General features: G+C 47.0%; 1 protein-coding gene and 1 long non-coding RNA gene across 4 annotated transcripts in view; one reads left to right on the top strand and one right to left on the bottom strand.

The window, feature by feature from the left end:
- The window catches only part of LOC140077024 (uncharacterized), a 30,679-nt gene extending 22,684 nt beyond the window's left edge, over positions 1–7,995 (bottom strand). Inside the window, exon 1 of the long non-coding RNA XR_011849687.1 lies at positions 7,769–7,995. This is a non-coding gene — a long non-coding RNA (uncharacterized lncRNA). The remainder of the gene's footprint in view (positions 1–7,768) is intronic.
- Positions 7,898–19,911, top strand: part of LOC140077022 (protein Niban 2-like) — a 45,307-nt gene continuing 33,293 nt past the window's right edge. Inside the window, exons 1-2 of one of the 3 annotated variants that reach the window (XM_072123865.1) lie at positions 7,898–8,142; positions 14,286–14,372. In XM_072123865.1, the coding sequence (XP_071979966.1) occupies positions 14,318–14,372 (55 nt within the window). In that variant the 5' untranslated portion in view covers positions 7,898–8,142; positions 14,286–14,317. Of the gene's footprint in view, positions 8,147–13,074; positions 13,204–14,285; positions 14,373–19,911 lie in introns of those variants that run through there. The other 2 variants (XM_072123864.1, XM_072123863.1) reach the window with 2 other exon arrangements.

Below are 19,911 nucleotides of genomic sequence, written 5' to 3'. Positions count from 1 at the left end.
AACATATAATAATATAATAATCTTTGTTCATAAAGCGCCATAATAAAGTTAGTATTAAGTGTGCAAAATCAGGGACACTTACTGATATGAAGGTACCAATTTGAAGGATGATGGAGTAAAGGAGGCCACAATATGAGGGAATATCAAGGTAAGGAGGCCACCATATGAGGGGGCTGGAGGACAAGGGTCACAATATAAGGGGAATCGAGGACAATGTTCACAATATAAAGGGTATGGAGGACAGGGGCCACAATATGAGGGAGGAAGGCCAGAATATGCAGGTGATAGAGGAGGCCACAATATGAGGGGGATGGAGGATAGGATGCTATAGTATGAGGGAAGATGGAGGACAGGAAGTCACAATATGAGTGGAATGGAGGAGAGTAGGCCACAATATGAGAGATGATGGAGGACAGGAGGCCCCAATTTGAGGGCGATGGAGGACAGGAGACCACAATATGAGGGGGTTAGAGGACAGTAGGCCACCATATAAAGGGAATGGAGGAGGTCACAATATAAGGGAAATGGAGGACAGCAGTCACAATATGAGGGGTATGGAGGACAGGGGCCACAATCTGAGGGAAGGAGGAGAGGAGGCCACAATATGAGGAGGATTGAGGAGAGGAGGGCACAATATGAGGGAAGATGGAGGACAGGAGGGCACAATATGAAGGGGATGAAGAAAAGGAGGCCACATTTATGAAGGGGGGCCACAATGACAGACAGAGGCCACAATGGGAAAAGGAGAATGGAGGGAGCAGGAGTACAGAATGGACTGCAGGGATTAACAAACCCAAACCTTAAATTTGGTACTTGCCCCTGTACCTTGATCAACCATCCAACCGTTTGGTACTTGACCCCGTACCTTGATCAACCATCCAACCGTTTGGTACTTGACCTTGTACCTTGATCAACCATCCAACCGTTTGGTATTTGACCTTGCACCTTGATCAACCATCCAGCCGTCTGGTACTTGACCGTGTACCTTGATAAACCATCCAACCGTCTGGTACTTGACCTTGTACTTTGATAAACCTTCCATCCGTCTGGTTCTTGACCTTGTACTTTGATAAACCTTCCATCCGTCTGGTACTTGACCGTGTACCTAGACTAACCACCCAACCGTCTGGTACTTGACCGTGTACCTAGACTAACCACCCAACCGTCTGGTACTTGACCGTGTACCTAGACTAACCACCCAACCGCCTGGTACTTGACCGTGTACCTACACTAACCACCCAACCGTTTGGTACTTGACCGTGTACCTAGACTAACCACCCATAAACAGACCGGGAAACTAAATGTTTGGGTAATGTGGGAAGGCCACAGCGTTTATTAACAACTAAGATAAATAATTAAATAACGTTATAAATTAAAACATTTCCCAACTTGCTAGGCCCGCTTGGCATCTTCAAAATCTTGAGAACCAACTTCGCCCGAAATGGCGGCTGCGTCCCTGCAGCCGGCATGTGGGCATCTTCCAGCGCCTTAGGGCCTGTGTAACTTCCGCCTTCGCTGTGACAACTGTAGGAAAACAGAAGGAAACAGCCAGAACCAAGGAAAGAAGAGCTGAAAAGAAATAATTCTGAGGGCAGGGTGGGAGGGTGACTTCTCGCCTCTTCGGTCCAGGGGGCAGAAGGAAAGAGGCCCCCCCACGTGCTCTCGGACTTTATAAAACCACCGGGCGGGTACTTACCCGCCCCCAAACACCACCTCCTGTGACCTCACACGGGAGGAGTAAAGGGGCAAGCCCCACCAGCCTACCAGAAGGCTTGAAACCACCCCCTACAGTCCTCAGCCCCTTCGCTAGTTGCTTTGGGGCTTGTTAGACTGCAGGGATTAACAAACCCAAACCTTAAATTTGGTACTTGCCCCTGTACCTTGATCAACCATCCAACCGTTTGGTACTTGACCCCGTACCTTGATCAACCATCCAACCGTTTGGTACTTGACCTTGTACCTTGATCAACCATCCAACCGTTTGGTATTTGACCTTGCACCTTGATCAACCATCCAACCGTCTGGTACTTGACCTTGTACTTTGATAAACCTTCCATCCGTCTGGTTCTTGACCTTGTACTTTGATAAACCTTCCATCCGTCTGGTACTTGACCGTGTACCTAGACTAACCACCCAACCGTCTGGTACTTGACCGTGTACCTAGACTAACCACCCAACCGTCTGGTACTTGACCGTGTACCTACACTAACCACCCAACCGTCTGGTACTTGACCGTGTACCTAGACTAACCACCCAACCGCCTGGTACTTGACCGTGTACCTACACTAACCACCCAACCGTTTGGTACTTGACCGTGTACCTAGACTAACCACCCATAAACAGACCGGGAAACTAAATGTTTGGGTAATGTGGGAAGGCCACAGCGTTTATTAACAACTAAGATAAATAATTAAATAACGTTATAAATTAAAACATTTCCCAACTTGCTAGGCCCGCTTGGCATCTTCAAAATCTTGAGAACCAACTTCGCCCGAAATGGCGGCTGCGTCCCTGCAGCCGGCATGTGGGCATCTTCCAGCGCCTTAGGGCCTGTGTAACTTCCGCCACGGAGCAGCCTCCTCCCTCCTACCACCGGCTGCGACCCCCCACACGGACCAAGGCCATGGCCTTCTCAGCCTGCTCCTGCAGGCCGAGAAGGAAAATATTTGAAAAATATACACCTCAATGGCATTGAGATGGACCCCGTCGCATAATAAGGGATGGTGGTTATCCCCCGCAGATTCTCATGCCTATACGTCACTCCTCCCAGGGACATCAGGTATTTTTGATAACCAGGACTTTCCTTGCTCTCTGTAAAGCAGCTGTGAATAGGATGCCTGACCTATTAACTACTCGAAGACATACCTGCAAAACCCACAAGACTTCCTGCAAGGGACTAGTTATCCGGGGTGAGATGTGCCTTTTTACGCAACCCAGGATTATCCTTTACCGACTTTAAGTTACTGCATTTACCCAAAACCAGGGACCGAGACCGCAAAAGCTCGTAACTAGTTATGGAGAGTTTTGGACAGTTCCATCTTTCTCTGCACTAAGTCCACCGCCCTATCAAAGGAGACGTACGAAACCGCCACCACCTCCTATATAGCGTCATTGACCGATGGACCCTTGGGAAAAGACAGGTGGTCGATTAATCTGAACTTTCCGGGCTCCTTTTGGGAACTAAGCCTGGCGGTTCTATAAGGGACCGGCCATCCTACCGGGGAAACCTCATTCCCGACCTTCTCCAGTGCTAATACTGGATTGAAAGAAATTAAACTACCACATTAACCAACATTGCGGTGGGCTGGTGGTTATCCTGATGCAGTGGATGGGGTGAGAAGTGCCTTATGTGCTGCCCAGGATATTCTTCACTGACATTAACCCCTTAACGCCGAAGCCACTTTTCCCCTTCCTGACACGGGCCATTTTTCCAAATCTGCCCTGTGCCCCTATAAGTGGACATAACTATGAAACGCTTTAAAATATCCAAGTGATTTAAAATTGTTTACTCGTGACCCCTTGTACTTCATGTTAGTTGGTGGAATGTTTGGCATTTATTTAAGAGAAAATCAGATACTTGGTGAAAATTTGGAAAAAATTCTCGATTTTCGGACTTCAAAATGTTCTACTTTGACCACACATCGACATAACCGCAAAACAAACTTAGTAACCAACACTCACCGAATGTTTACTTTATGTCTCCGTGGTTTTTTATACATACTCTGATTTTATAAGATGTTCTGGGGCTTTGAACGTTAGGTGCGATTTTTTACATTTTCATAAAAACCGCAAAATCCTGAGGGACCTGCTCTGGTTTCAAATCACTAAATAAAGGAAAACCCCATAAATTATCCTATTATAGAAACTACACCCCTCAGTGTATGTGAAACAACTTTTATGAAGTTTGTTAACCCTTTAATTGTTTTACGGGCGTTAAAACAAAATCGGATACAATTATGAAAGTACATATTTTTGGCTAAATTAATGTGTCTTTCAAAAAATGAACAAATTCTCAGTGGATAAAATACCAAAACGCTCCACAAAATTTGATACCCAAACCCCCCCGCGTATAGCAATCCCCCATATGTGGTGGTGACTGCTGTACGGGCACACGCCAGGGCATCGAAGGGAAGCTGCGCCATTCAGCGCAGATTATGCATTGTCACTTTTTATTGGCTATACAATCTTTATTTTCATTTTTTTTATTTTTTTAGTTTTTAGGCAATTTGGACATATAAGGGCGTATTTATTGCGACATGCGATGCACTTTACAAATAAAAAATTATTCTGACTGGGATTTGAACCTAGAAACCGCAGTGTCCATGAACAATAATGACACAGCGCCTCAACCAACTGAGCTATAACTTCCGTGCTACATTTTAGTGGGTCATTGGCTTATTGATGGGATTTTATTAACTCTTGAATGTATGGGTGAAAGGAAAATTGTCAATTTTGGTTCCTTTTTTTTTTTTTTTTTTTTTTTTTCCGGAGGGGGTCGTACACCGAACACTAACAATACTATATTATCTATAACGTACAGATCACTATGATCACGGTGATACCTCATTTATATAGTTTTTCATTTATATTTACAATTTTACTGGAAAAAACTAATATAGAGGAAATCTCATTTGTTTTTGCATCGCCATCTTTTCTGAGACATAACTTTAATATTTTTTGGTTGACAGAGCTAGTTTAGGGCTTATTTTTTACATGTTGAGTTGTCTTTCCAATTGATACCATTTTGGCGCTCTTTTTTTTTTTTTTTTTTTTTTTTTTTGATCATGTATTAGAACATTTTTGTGAAGAGATTATATGAAAAATTTACATTTTTATCGAGTTTTTCGGGTTTGTTTTTACGGCGTTCAGCAAGCGGGTCCAATAATGTTACTAAGTTATTGCCTGTTCAAGATATTCTACACCTTACACAGTGTAATACAGATGTATTACCCTGTGTAATGCTCAATCTATTACGCATGCTCAGTGTTACAGCCGGGTCCTGCCAGAAGGCACGGACCCGGCTCCCGGAAGGAGGATCGCGCAGCCCCGGGCACTGGCAGTCCCTGGGCTGCGATCCCTAAATGTGTTACCCTGTCCTGCGTTAGCTAAATTCCCTAAGCCCACAGGTGTATCCTGACTGCCTTCTAATTGTGTGAGTAGTGATCTAATGGATGTGATGACCTCTGTGTTCTTGTGTGATGAGATAATGGACGTGATGACCTCTGTGTTCTTGTGTGACGAGATAATGGACGTGATGACCTCTGTGTTCTTGTGTGATGAGGTAATGGCCGACCACGAGGGGAGGCCACTGAACTCACCGGATGAAGTCTTCGCTGGTGGAGCTGACTTGTCCTGATGAGAAGACTGTGCTTTGTCCTGTTCAGATAGTTGGTGATGTTCGGAAGCTGAAGTGATGCGTTGAGGTGGTTGCTTGACGATGTCAGAGCTGCGAGGTGGAGCTTGAGAGCCTTGGCTGCCATGACGGGATGACCTCTGGGACTGCGGTGGCTGTAGATGAGCTGAGGAACGGTTTTCGGATTCCTGGTGAGTTGCTGGATGCTGATGTCCGCCTGGAGCGCTTGGTCAGGCGGTGAGGGAAGTCTCTGTGCCGTTGTCAGTAGTCTCGGTGACTGATGCGGGTGTGTGAGTGCGCCTCCTCGCGGCCACTGGAACCCGGTGACGATGGGCTGCTGTAGTGTCTGCGACGTCCTCCGTGATGATGATGATGGCGGCTGCGGCCTGGTGAGAGGAGCTCAGAGCCAGTATCGGCAGCCCGCCTGCGGTATGGCCTCTGGGAGTCCATTCTGCTGTGCCGTTGCTGCTTGTAGGACGGGGATCTGTGGCTCCGGTCTCTGTGGTGCACCGTGGGCATAGAGGTCTCTACCGCATCAAGGGTATGCAGAGAGGACTCGGGGGAATAGGAGGGGAGAAGGGAAGTGGAGCTGCCCAGGGATCCAGAGCTGTGGTGTCGGCTGAGCAGGGGGGAGGGGGCTGGGGCTGGCTGGGGAGTAGGCCCGAGGCCTGGGATGGGGCCTGGGGCTTCCTGGGGTGTAGGCCCGAGGCCTTCGGCCGACTGCAGGGAAGGCGCAAGGCCTGGTGGCGGACCCGGGGTTAGATGGGGTATAGGCCCGAGGCCTGGTGGCGTGCCCGGGGTTTGAGGGAGTATAGGCCCGAGGCCTACCAGAAGGCCCGGGCCTAGGCACCGAGTAGGCCTGAAGCCTGCCGCACGGCGAGGGGGGTCCGAGGAGTTGCTGTAAAGGCTGGGGGAGGGCCGGCCCCGCATGAGCAAGGAGCAGGAGGAGGATCGCTGGAGAGGAGGGCGCCTGGGCTTGTGAAAGGCCCAAACCGGAGTGTGGCCGGATGTGAGGCTCCGGCTGGCGCGGGAGTTAAGGTGAGCAGTGGGGGAGGTGAGCAGTGGGGGAGGGGAGGGGAGGGGGGGGGGGGGGGGGGGAGCGGAATGGCGGGCGCCGCGGAGGTGGACGGGTCGCATACCGGTCGGGTGCTCGGGAGGCCACGCTGCAGGCCTGCATGCTACTCAGGCCGCGGCCTGGCCTGGAGGTGATGTGACCGGAGCTGGGCGCGCTGGCAGAGCGGGGGCGGGGGGTGCAGCGCTGGGGAGCGGGGAGCAGCGCTGGAGTGCAGGGGTGCAGGGCAGGGGAGCAGGCAGCAGCGTTGGGGTGCAGCGCTGGGGAGCGGGGAGCAGCGCTGGTGTGCAGGGGTGCAGGGCAGGGGAGCAGGCAGCAGCAGCGCTGGGATGAAAGGGTGCAGGGCAGGGGAGCAGGCAGCAGCGTTGGGGTGCAGGGCAGGGGAGTGGGCAACAGAGCTGGGATGAAGGGGTGCAGGGCAGGGGAGCAGGCAGCAGCACTGGGGTGCAGGGCAGGGGATGCAAACTGCTTACCCCTTGTGGTCTTCACACAGTGATCCCACGAAGATCCTTCAGTGCAGTCGGCGTCCCAAATGGTCCATGCGACGCCATCTTCTTCTGGCCCGGGCCGCGCTTCCTGGCTGGTGCTGGAGATCCTGGGCTCAGGCGGACAGGAGGCCTCATCTTCCTCAGGGGACGTCCTCCATCTTCTGCCAGCTGCTCCCGTGGAGGAGGTGAGGAGCACTGGGTGGGTGGTGGTGACAGGGTGGCAGGCCGCCGGGCGGGGGTGGTGGCTGTACCCTCCGGGGTGTAAGCCACTGCAGGAGGATTCGGTCCTAGGAGATGGGTGTCCTCTTCAGGGACGTCCACTTCTTGAACCGACCCCGCAGCAAGGCGCTGCAGGAGGGTATCCAGCATGGCTGAACCATCCAGGGCCACTTGCTAGAGTACTAGATCTTCTAGGGAAGCCATGCTGGGTATTTGCAGAGGTGTCTCTGACTTCTCGCCTCTTCGGTCCAGGGGGCAGAAGGAAAGAGGCCCCCCCACGTGCTCTCGGACTTTATAAAACCACCGGGCGGGTACTTACCCGCCCCCAAACACCACCTCCTGTGACCTCACACGGGAGGAGTAAAGGGGCAAGCCCCACCAGCCTACCAGAAGGCTTGAAACCACCCCCTACAGTCCTCAGCCCCTTCGCTAGTTGCTTTGGGGCTTGTTATATTCTATATAAGTGAAGGGGAGCTAAATAAAAGCAGGGGAACAAAAGTAAAGAGCCCATTTTGTAGTAGTAATTAGCAGGGAGCAGCAGTCTCTTAGTTATCTGAGGGTCATCTCCCTCATTGTCCTGCACTTGTAGGTTACATTGTGCGTCTTATCTCAGTAAATGTCACCGTGCAGTCTTACAAGGAGCTGTCACGGCTCATCCTTCATGTCTCTCGTCCCCCTGAGCTGACTTCATTCCAGACATTCCTGTCTCGGTGACTTGTTTCCTTACTGCGTCACTGCCTCATGTCTGCGCCATCTTGTCAGAATGCCGCCCTCCCGCTCTGCTGATTATTATGTGACAGCAGACATTTTCTACTGCTAGAAACCATAACTTTAATACTACTGTACATTCCAGGGCTGAGGGAGATGGGGAGGATGCTGAGAGTTGTAGTTCACCACAACTGGCAGTGACAGAGTTTTGTGGTTACTTCACTCAGCGCCCACTAGATGGCGCTTGTTGTATGGAGGAAAAATCCCCTTTACCTCAGAGCTCATCATGGCGGGTTTCCTATGTGGGTAATTATCTTGTATATTTATGGTCTACATCATGGTGATATTGTGAGGTATATACCTGCCATAACACAGCCAAAGTATTTATAAAAAATTACATATCAGGTAACTTGTGGCATGACTTTTGTTCATGCCTCATACAGAGCAATTGAAATACATTTTTATTGAAATAGCGCCATCATAGGCCGCCGTGCAGTACAGATCATAGGGCACATATACAAACCAAATAAGACATTAATACTGGGTTATTGTCAGATCAAACAATAAGAATGAAAGCCCTGTTCTCAAGAGCTTACAATCTATGTGGAGATTATAGGGCAACATATACAAACCAAATAAGACATTACTGGGTTATTGTCAGATGAAATAATAGGAATAAAGGCCCTGTTCTCAAGAGCTTACAATCTATGAAGAGAATATAATAAGTTAATAAACATTTTATGCATTACGTCTCCTTGTATATCTTTCAAGTTTTGCTAAAGAATAGTACACCACCAAGAGCTGCAAATTTTGGGATGTCACAGTGCTCCAATAATGGTGCCACTGTATACGGTACACTGTGCCAGCTTCTGCGATACCAGCAGAAGCGCCACATAAGAGTCGGCTCCAGGTTTCAGTAGGCCCCTGGGCGACAGATCCTCAGTGGGCCCCTTTGCAGTGGACTCATGTGGCGGCATTAAAAATTCAGAAACTCAAACTCCTCCTGTCTCCTCTTCCCTAAAATATTCCCTAGTTTATCATAGGAAACAGCCTTCTCATGATTATTTTATATAAAGCCCCACTCACACCCTATGGATTTCTTATGTACAGCCTTATTTTGGGCCCCCAAAGTAGCTGTGGGCCCTGGCACTTGCCCGTGTATGCCCAGTGCTGGCGCCGGCCCTGTGCCACATAACACTGCCAGCTGTAGTGTCCCCATAATACTGCCAATCACTTTGCCCCATGTAGCTGAGGTTGTATGGCCACGACGGAAAGTTGCCATGTTGACCCTGTGATGCGAGTCCTTTACACTTTTTTCCTGCAGAAAATATGGCCTTTTTTGAGGGATTTTTTTCCGAAGATAATAAACATTGAATGAAGATAGCATTCTATGGGACAGACTCGCTGGCGATTTGTTGCTTATGTGTTTTTTAACACTTTCTTCTGCAGTAAAATGACTTAAAATGGTATATTTACATACAGCAGCTTTGTCACAAAAATGTTGGCATTTATAGAGAAGGCTGTTTTCAATGTCCCATTCTGGGAAAGTTGCAGTAATTTCTGAAACAAACCCAGCATGTGCGAATAAAACCTGATGCCGGCGGCGCTCGTGGCGTTTTGAACCCGTTTTTGGGCCGTTTTTAAGCAGTTTGTTAAAAAAAAGCATTGGTTTTTGACCCGTTTTAATTAAGATAATTGGTAAAAAACGTGAAACGTCCCAAAAACGGGTTCAAAACGTCACATATGCACATCTGCAATGTCTTCTTCACACATATATATTGTTCTTCGCATGCTATTTTGTGCGCACCGTTCCGCGCGTATCTCCCGACAATAAGCAGATGTGCCGAACATCTGTAATCTATTCTTCACTGTGTTTTTCACTGTGTTTTTCACTTAAATGATCCTGTGGTCACTGTTTTTATTCTATTCTTCACTGTTCTTCACATCTGATAACTTGTCGGGAGATAATATTCGCGCGGAACAGTGAAGAAAAGATTGTAGATGTTTGCATACATCTGCTAACTTATCAGAAGACATTCTTTTTCAATTAAATAAAACATTTTATTCCCGAACCATGGTCCCTTTGAAAAAGTCCCATTGACTTAAAAAAGCGCGTGAAAAACGCACCGAAAACGCAAAAAAACGCGAATAACACACGCGTGAAAAACGCAAAAACGCTAATGACTCCAAGGAAAAATGGAACAAAAACGCAGCCAAAAACGTCACTTTTTCACGCATTGCACCCTGACGTGAAATGCAACGCTAGTGTGGAAGGGGCCTTACTTACCTGAACCCAGTAGAGTAAAGATTAAGGGCGCGTTCACACGCACAGGGGGCGGAGTTTGGGGCAATCGCATATGCGTTTCCAGAGAAACGCATGCGATCGGGTTATTAATCGCATGCGTTTCCCGGGAAACGCATATGCGATTGGCCCAAGCCCCGCCCACTATGCGCTAGCGTCGCGTTATGGACCATACCTAGTCATGTCCAATGGCCCAAGAGGTTGAACAGCAAATTCTGCATGCCTAATTTATGTATTTAGCCTAAATTTTATTGCAATTACATTGCAAGGGGTAAAATTCAAGGACTAAATTGACTTATTATAGATTTAAAGCAAGAAATGACATTTAAGTTCTTCATATGTGACCTCATTATGCAGGTTTTGTGGATTGCTTTTCTGCCAGTCCCCCTCTTAGAGAGCTTTCGGGAGGCCTGGAATAGGTCCATGCTGGTAAAATTAGCTTACATTCTTCAAAGGTTGCGAGACATTTAATATGTGAGCAGCAGAAGTTCTGGGTTGGTTCAGACAGATATTATTACACAATTGTATAATTTTTCTCTTGAAATCGAAGCAAACAATCCAGCGAGTAGCACAAAAAACTGATGACATCCGAGTGGCACACATATTTATGGGTCAGAGTTCTCTCCGGCCGCGGTCACATGATGCTAGCGCACAGGGGGTGGTCCTCGGCCTGAAGCACATGCGTTTCCAGAGAAACGCATGCGATTGATAAGCCGATCGCATGCGTTTCTCTGGAAACGCATGTGCGTTCAGGCCGAGGACCGCCCCCCTGTGCGCTAGCGTTGCGTTATGAACGGACCCCTAGCGGTATGTGTTACCGCGGCCTCCAGGTAAATCATTCATGGACAAGGGACCGAAGTCTGACCAGTGGCTCACTGAGGCCCTAAAGAGGCTATTTACTAAGGGTACGCACTTTTGTCGTTTTTTCCGACATTTTCGGAATTTGCACCATTTGGACATGTATTTAATTGGCGATTGTGTAGCACGAGATCTGATTGTGGCACGGCTGCGCTGGCTTTCATGTGACAGAAATGGGGGGCGGGCTGACTGATTCGGACTGAGTCGCAAGCTCAAGCACTTACATACACTGGGAAGAAGAAGGTGAACTCTGTCGGACCTGAGCGGGGAGCGACACATGCAGGATATCGGGCGCACAATCTTTATTCTTATCGTTGGACAATGCACTTTCCTAAACTCCGCAGGACCGGGTAAGTAAATGTGCCCCTCTGTGTTTGCATTGTGTTTAGAAATGGAATGCAAATGTAAGTGGGCAAGGATCGGAAAAAATATTGATGCACATTACCGATCACATGGGGCACATTTACTAAGGCTCTTGCGCCAGTTTTCTGTCGGACTTTGCATGTTCTTTTTTAGTGCAAACTGCTTGTACATGTATTTAAGAAGTGTCCACGCCACATATGTGTCGCACGTAACACTTTTGTGGCGCAGCTGCTCTAGGCATCATGCAACACAAATTAGGGGCGTTTCGGTGCTCCGTTAGACTGTGCGCCAGATTTAACATGTTAAATGTGCACCAAAAAAAGGGGTGCACTCTGTCAGGGCAGTGCCGGGGGCACCAGATTCATGAAGAATGTGCATCAGAAGTCTTGAAATTGGCGCCCCCTGTACTTTACACAAGCAAACTTCACTCAGTGCAGTTTGCACTGTTGTTAGTAAATGTGTCCCAATGTGTAAATGCAACCTGAGAGGCTTGATCCAGACCGTTCTCCTTCTCCTCAGTTAGGGCGCTGTCACATGTTCTTGGTCCATTTTTAAATTCACTGAAAGCGCTTGCATTTTTGCATGTTTACCATGCGTCTGGCTGGTTTAAAGGGGCTGTCCAAGTTTTGAAAAAAAACTATAGGTGGCCGGGAGGGGGCTGCTTAAAACAATAAAGATGTACTTACCTTCTGGTGCCCTCCGGTATCCAGCGCTGCTGTCGCTCCGGTCCGGGCGCCACGTAAACAAACATGGCCGCCGGAGCAGCGCTGCATTCAGCTTCCGGCTGGACCTGACAACCTTCTGGCCCGCATTCACAATGCTGTGTATAGGGACGGATAGGCGTACCCGGCCACAGCCGGCCGGAAGCCGAATGCAGGCCTTGTTTGTTTACATGGCGCCCGGACCGGAGTGACAGCAGCGCTGGATACCGGAGGGCACCGGAAAGTAAGTACATCTTTATTGTTTTAAGCAGCCCCCTCCCGGCCACATATAGTTTTTTTCGTAACTCTCGGACAACCCCTTTAAGCAGCTGTGAAATTGTTAATTCAGCTGCTTACACTTCCAGAAATTAAGTAAAACAGATTCAGAGCAGCCAACACATGGTTGACATGTAAAAATGCATGCGTTTTCAGTGCGTTAAAAAAAACACACCAAGAATGGATCAAATTCTTGGTCCATTCTTGGTGCATTTTTTTGCATGTTTACCATGCCACAAAAATACCACATGTGAACTTGGCCTAAATCTCCCCAATCGTATCATAATTTGACTATGATGTGCAAAGTCCTCTCCAGAGGTCTGACTGTATTAGGTTGTGCGGCATAAGTCACAAAAAAATCCTGTACTTTAATTTTCTGCAAATCTAAGTTGCGTCAATCTTTGGGGTAGCAATGTGCCCCATTCATAGCATCGTTCCTTGGTTGCACGTTACACCCAAAAGCTCCATGTTGCCAATACCACGTTTGAAGTCTTTATTTGCGATGTATCAATGGGGGTCCCGTGCAGGGTCATATAGTGAATACAAGGGGAACAGGATGTGTGACCAGGACCCCTCTATTCCTGTAGCATGGGCGGCTATGATCACTTATCACAGCAGAGCATAAACTGCTAGAAAATGTCACAGAATGTCAGACGTGTAACATTGTGCTCAGGAAACATTGTATCACATAAGGCCTGAGAGAAAAGAATAAGATCCAGAAGTGTTTGTGGAGAGGAACAGGGAGGGGAGAGGGACTGGAGGGAGTGACAGAGCGGGGAGGAGGCAGCAGAGGGGAGAGTAGAGAGACTGCTGGGTGTGTCACACTGAGAGAGGCAGCCAGAGAGACAGGCTCCCCGTGCTAGGTATGTACAATGGGGGACTGATCCCTACTACTGAGGGGACACAGTGTACATGTGCTATGTATGATGGGGGGCGGAGGACGGTATACAGGGAGGGACACTACAGGCAGGACCCAGAACGTGTGCTGAAGAGTTAGAGAAGTTCCATTCACTCCAATGTCTGTGATTTAGCACTGATGTAATATGGGAATGGGATGTGGACTTGGGGAGAGGTTGCGGTTTCTAGGGCTTGTCCCTTATACAGAGTCTGCATATGGGGAGACAAGGAAAGAGTCAGACAATGAATGAGACAGCCTGGGTGTGGAGGTCAGACACATTCTGCTCCCAGCCTGTCTCCCTGGGAAGCAGCCAGACCCGTCTCCCCCCTGACTCCAGTACAAGCCATGCTCCCTCTCTTTAACCCTATGGATGGTAGATGCCAGACTTCATCCGATCCCTGGCATCTACGCCTCTGTTTGTTCTCACTGGAGGGTGGCTTGTTTTTGGAGTATATTTTTAGCCAGGAGGGGATATTGACTTTTTTACTTAGTGATCACGTGTAATGCTTGTGGGATAAACTCCTTTCCAATAATAATCCAATTTTGTCTGATTTCTCTCTGGGTCTGATCTATATCCCTTCTGACATTATAATTTCTAAATATTGTCCTTATATAAATCATACTTATTATATCATTAGAGATGACCAGGGTCTGTGTTTATATACATCCGCTTATCTATATGGACATAGAGCGTATATTATAAGAAGATCTGTAGAATCTGAAGTATTTTAGCTTTGTACAGCTACATTTGCTGAAAGAGTTAATATAATCTTTTCTGCTGTGGTAGCATCTATCTGTGTGACACATCTCTCTGCCACCAGCTGTCTACATTGGCATCCTCTGATGCCAGCTATCTCTTCGTTTCTTCATTCCCCTTAAAAAATCTCCTCTTGGTTTCACTTGCCATCTTTTTTTGTCTTCAGTGCCATGACAACTCTTTCTACTCTCCAATTCACACCCACCGTCCACCGCTAATCCCACCTCTACGCACACCCTCCGATCTCAGCGTTATTGTCACCTCCTCTAAATCTCAGCTGTCTCCCCTAGGCAGGACCTGCTGTGATCACCAGTGGTAGGCCATGGGGGATGTAATATCAAGTCACCTGGATGAGAGCAGACGCCAGTACATCACAGGTAAGCTTGGGATATGACTTCTTGTAGAACATCTTTGTTTTAAGCTGATGAAGTGAATGTCTCACCAGATTCTTGCACAACTCTTTCCTTGTTTGCGTGGGTTCCTTGTGTGAAGCGGAGCTGTCTTGTAGAACATCTTTCTTTAGGGAATGAGTGGGTGCTGGCTGCCTTCATACATTCTCTAGCAGGTGTCTGTATGTATGAGGACGGCGCTTCGTGATTTTGCAGTATAGCTATTATATATAAAAGCTTTTCAGCGTTGTATATAGGATTGCTTTGTGCAAATGGCTCATATGTTAAATCGTGCAGGAAACATTACGGGTTGTCAACACTTCCCTCCATTACCAAAGTAAACAAGTAGATGTGCCAGTCACAGAATGTGCCAAAGCAACGTGCCAAGCTCAGAAATGTCTTTTTGGATATGTCCATACAGGACGCACACTCTATAGATGGTCTCTATCTGCTGGAAATTGCTGTGGATTTTATAGAAAATTATACCAAAGAGGAAACTTTTCCAAGCAGGTTAAATTTCTGCAGCGTGATTGAGCATGGATGAGATTTAGATGCTGCTTTCTGTATAATTTTCTGCGTATAGTATTTTCCTGAATGACCCCATCCTAGGCCAGAGACGCACAATCGTGGTCTGTCCGCTGGAAGGACTTTACAGACCGAACAAATTGCTAAGGAATGGCATCATATTGATCTATAGTGATTACACTTTGGAGCTGCTGTTCTGCAGGGAAGCAGGGACTCCTTGCATCTTATATCACAAAGATGCTCAGAGTCACTTTCCCAGCATTGTGGATGGTCTGTGAAATTGCACTGCAGTGAGTGGGAGCCCTAAGGAGTATATTGGAGCATTGATGGTCACTTTAAGGGATGGTCGCAATACATTTCCAGGTCTTTTCTTTGACCATGAGTAATAATTATTGAGAATCCCTAAGAATGACGGGCATCAGCTTGGGCACACCGCCATATATGAGCATTATGCACAGGTGTAATGCAGCAGCCATGCTGAAACTATGACATGTAGAGCTATGACAAGCCCTGCTATTTGTTGTATGTGTGTGTTAGAAGGTCAGTGCAGGTCGTTCTGGTTTCCAGTCTCCATTTTTATCCCCTAGCAATAAGTGGAATAATAGCTAGGTTTTGCTTGTGGGGTAATGAGGCTTGACATGGGAGAACAAGGCTGGTCCTGTGAACTGAGGAGCCACAAAGTTCTTGGAGACTTTGAAACAAATCTTTGGATGGGAAGATAATGTGTGGTAATTACTTGATGCCGTTTCCCATATGTGAACCTATTACAAGCAGAGAGGTTTTGATGGTTATGTGTCATCCACCTACAGGGGATAATTCATGACGAATTTCATCCGTGCTGGGCGTGAAAGGAAAGCAGCGCTGTGGATCGATTGCAAAACTTGTTCTCAATTGGCAGCACTCACTTTATGTTAAATTACTAATAGGTAACTTATATTAATATCAGAGGAGGAGATGAATTGATGGAAGGGGATAAACTATGTATATGACAAATGTTTATGCAAACCTCTTCAATTAAAACAACTCGGTTATATGTGGGGGAAGTTGTAGACTGATGGGGGTCGTCCATCCACTGGACTCACATCTATCATGAGAACAAGGGTCCCCTGTTCCCCTCTCAGTGATGATGATGTGGATGTTGGGGAATGGCACATAATAAAAACTATATTGGAGAGATTTGTAGCTGGACTCCTTGTTTTGGCTTACAAATACTGATGGAAAATACTGCTGTCTGGATGGAGCCATACATGGTATTGAAGTTTTCACCTGTTGTGATCGATATATGGGTATGACCAGTATATGGCAACTGTGTTCATTGCATTGTTGACCAATGGCCATTATGTTAAAGGGGTTTATCAATCTTACCCCTCTCTGGGTTCCTGCGTTGTTCTGGTACTTCCCGTTTCGAGTCTTGTGCCCTAATGGAAGCTCCATGGGGGTCATGGGACCCACTTCATCCAGTGAGTGGCCTCCTTAGATACAGGATGTCACTTCCATTTTCCTGGGGCACATTTACTAAGAACAGTGCAAACTATGTAGTGTGCAGAGGGTGCCAGATTAATGATTTCTGGTGCATGTTCTTCATGAATCGGTACTACTCCGACAGAGTGCACCACTTTTTTTTGGTGTACTTTTAACATGGGCCGTGCAACACGTATCTGTTTGACTTGTAAATCTGGCGCACGGTGAAGAATAGTGCAGCTGCGCAACCAAACGGTTGCATGCTACACATACGTCTCGGGCACTTCTTAAATACCTGTGCAAGCATTTTGCACCTAAAAGAACGTGCAAAGTCCGACAGAAAACTGGCGCATGGTCCTTAGTAAATGTGCCCCACTGTGTTATCCACTGGTCCAAGGAGGCCGCTCATTGGATGAAGCAGGTTCTGTGACCTCATGCAATTTCATACAGGCGGATGGCCTGATACCGGAAGTAACATGGTGACATGGGAGCCAGAGTGTGGTATCTGTTTTTTCTTACCTTCTTATTTGCCTCTAGGCTTCATTCACATGTGCGTATATGGCGGTCATGAGCTATCCTCAAAAACGTCAGCTAGCTCACAGCCGCCATAGAGGTGTATTTTGTAAGGTGAGCAGACAGACGTGTGAGCTTAGGTGCACACAATTACCTTTTCATTCATTCTTCATCTAGATGGACACTCACCAGCCGGGTCGGGAATCGCCCACTCACCCTATTCTTGATGTATCCTAAGGCCAGGGATACACGGAACCGAATTGCTGCAGCGATGAACGGAATTCAACCGGATGTCCCATAGCAATTCCAACAATTGTGTCCCTGGCCCTAGGTGGGAATATCTTCACAGATGGGACACTGTTGTGTTTTTGCTTTGGTCATAAGATATCTTATCAGTGACTGGATGTTTAGCTGTGATTTTCGAAAATGATTATCAGCGCAGCTAAAAGATGCCACTTTTGGAAACCACTGCTTGCGTGAGCTTTCGTGTGTGATGTTTTTGATGTTTTTATCACCCGTTGGTCCATGACCACAATGGGAACCTGTCTGAATTTGTGGTGCTACTTTGCCTCTTTTATTAGAATGATAGCGTGACCTAAGAAACAACACAAATCTGATGTCTGTGGTAGGTAAGCAGCGAATGTGGGATATTACACGTTATTCACTCGGCTGATCAAAAGCCATCTTTTCTAGTGCATCTTTTATGTGCCAGCGCTTACTGTAATTGTGGGCAGGGGATTCTGGGAATATTCATTGAAGATTATTCTCACAAGGATTCATCAAAGAGGTTAAAGGTTTTCATTTTGTTTTTTTAAGTTTCTTTTACAAACAAGACTTGTCTTTCATCGCGTTTCTATAAGAATATCCAGTCTATTGGGCTGTTGCTGAACTGTGATTCAGAGCTGAAGTTTGCTTCTTTCCCCCTATATAATGCTGCAATGTCCGATAGCCAGTCCCTCTTATAGCAGGATCCACATGTTACGTCCACGTCCAAGTCCTCATCTATGGACGCACAATATTATGAGCCGATACTTTATATAGTAAGATGAGGTTGTGCAATACCTACTACAATCACAGACCTTGTCTTTTTTCGGGTTGTGACCGATAGCCGTTCAGGTTTCCAATCTGTGATGAATGCTAAAAATACAGCTGCTTCTGCTGAACATAATAAAAGTTACGCTGCTTCACAAGTAACTGCAAGATTCTTACATCCAAATATACTGGTGTGTATCGTATGTCTATCCGTAACAGGGCTCGGCTAAGAAGTGGAAGTATTTTCTAGTACCACGTAGTCAGTGAGCGTTTTGCAAGGAGGGAAGGTGGGGGAAGGAGCCAGCCGTTTCCATGGGTTAGGGCAGGATGCAGAGGACGGAAATTCCAGGGTATGGATGGGGAGGGGGAGGTGACTTTATTTGTGAAGACTATAAAGGAAAGTCTCGGGATCCCCAACAACTTTGCCCCTTTTATACTTGGGGTTTGTACAGCGGACCTGCTATCTAATACCTAATAATAAATCTAGTCTGTTCAGCCCCCAACTTTCTGTAAGATATCATTTGATTGGCATTCCCCTCTCGGATATCTGTGGCATATTCTCAGGACATGATGTCCTATAAATGTGTGTACCAATCCCCTTTCACACAGTTGTGCGGCCATAGTTATGGATGGAGAGAGCTAAACTTGTGCAGCTACAGTACCTCTGTGTGTACAGTAGCCACACCACTGGGATCGGAAGCCCCTGTTGCTGCTGTGTTAACATTATGCTAACAAAACAAAAATGTTAACCAACGTGTTAACATCATGATTTGTAAACGCAAATGTTAACAGCAGTTTTATTAGAAAAGTCAAAACACAATGTGAACGCAGCCTAAGTATTTAAGTTCTCCTCTACACAAAGGATAAGGAGCTAACAAGGTGAGGGCCCGACTGCTGGAACCGCCACCATGCACATGAAGGAGGATCCTGTTCTCACTAATGGATGGAGTGGTTGGACGTGCATGCATCCTGCCACTCCATTCAATTGTATGAGACCACGACAATGGGTGAGCGCAGCACTTGGCTATCGCAGACCACTGCCATAGACAGTGAATGGAGCTGCAGGACACATGCAGGCTAGTGGAAATGCAGATCTTGTTCTTGTGATAGGTGGGGGTCCCACAGTATGTCTACATAACACGGATGACTCTTCTCCTATACTACCCGCAATGAGGAAAGTTGGATGGTCAGCTGATATAATGTGTATGACAACTTCAGGCCATGTTTTTCCCCCCGCTTTATATAGCGCCATCATATTCTGCAGCGATTTACAGACTATGGGACACAGATACAAACACATTACAGAGTAATGACATAGTCAGATGATACAGTAGGAATGAGGGCCCGGCTTGCAAGAGCTTCTGATCTATCATTAGATTTAGGGTGATTCCACACATGGCGTTTTTTGGACCGTTTTAATGCATGCGTTTTTTCAATGTTTGCCCTGTGTTTGGCTGGTTTTGATCTGTTTCACGGCTGCCTACGCTTCTAGAAATGTTCAAAGCAGCCAGACGCATGGCGAACATTCAAAAACCAATGCATTTTTAAACGGACTGAAAACACATGCTTTAGGGTGATGTCACACATGGCGTATTTGGTCCGTTTTTAAACATCCGTTTTTGGCAGTTTATTATGCGTTTGGCTGCTTACAACCTGTTTATCTATTAAGATAATTGGGAAAAACGGACTAAAAAAGGACCAAAAACGCCATGTGTGGCATCACCCTTAAAACACCCTTTTGAATCCGTTTTTGGCCCGTTTTTAAGCAAAACACATGCTTTTTGCTTAAAAATGGGCCAAAACGGATTCCAAACAGACTCAAAACGCCATGTGTGGCATCACCCTAAGGCTATATTCACACCGTACCGTAGCGGGCAACGGCAGTGTACGGGGAGAGGAGGAGGAGGTGAGCGCAGCTCACCCCCGTCCCTCTCCATAGCAACCTATGGCGCACGGCGCCGTATTACGGGAAAAGATAGGACAGGTCCTATCTTTT

The sequence above is a fragment of the Engystomops pustulosus genome, chromosome 9 (assembly GCF_040894005.1).
Source record: "Engystomops pustulosus chromosome 9, aEngPut4.maternal, whole genome shotgun sequence".
In the NCBI taxonomy this organism is placed as follows: domain Eukaryota; kingdom Metazoa; phylum Chordata; class Amphibia; order Anura; family Leptodactylidae; genus Engystomops; species Engystomops pustulosus.
This window is presented reverse-complemented; position numbering and strand designations above follow the sequence as displayed.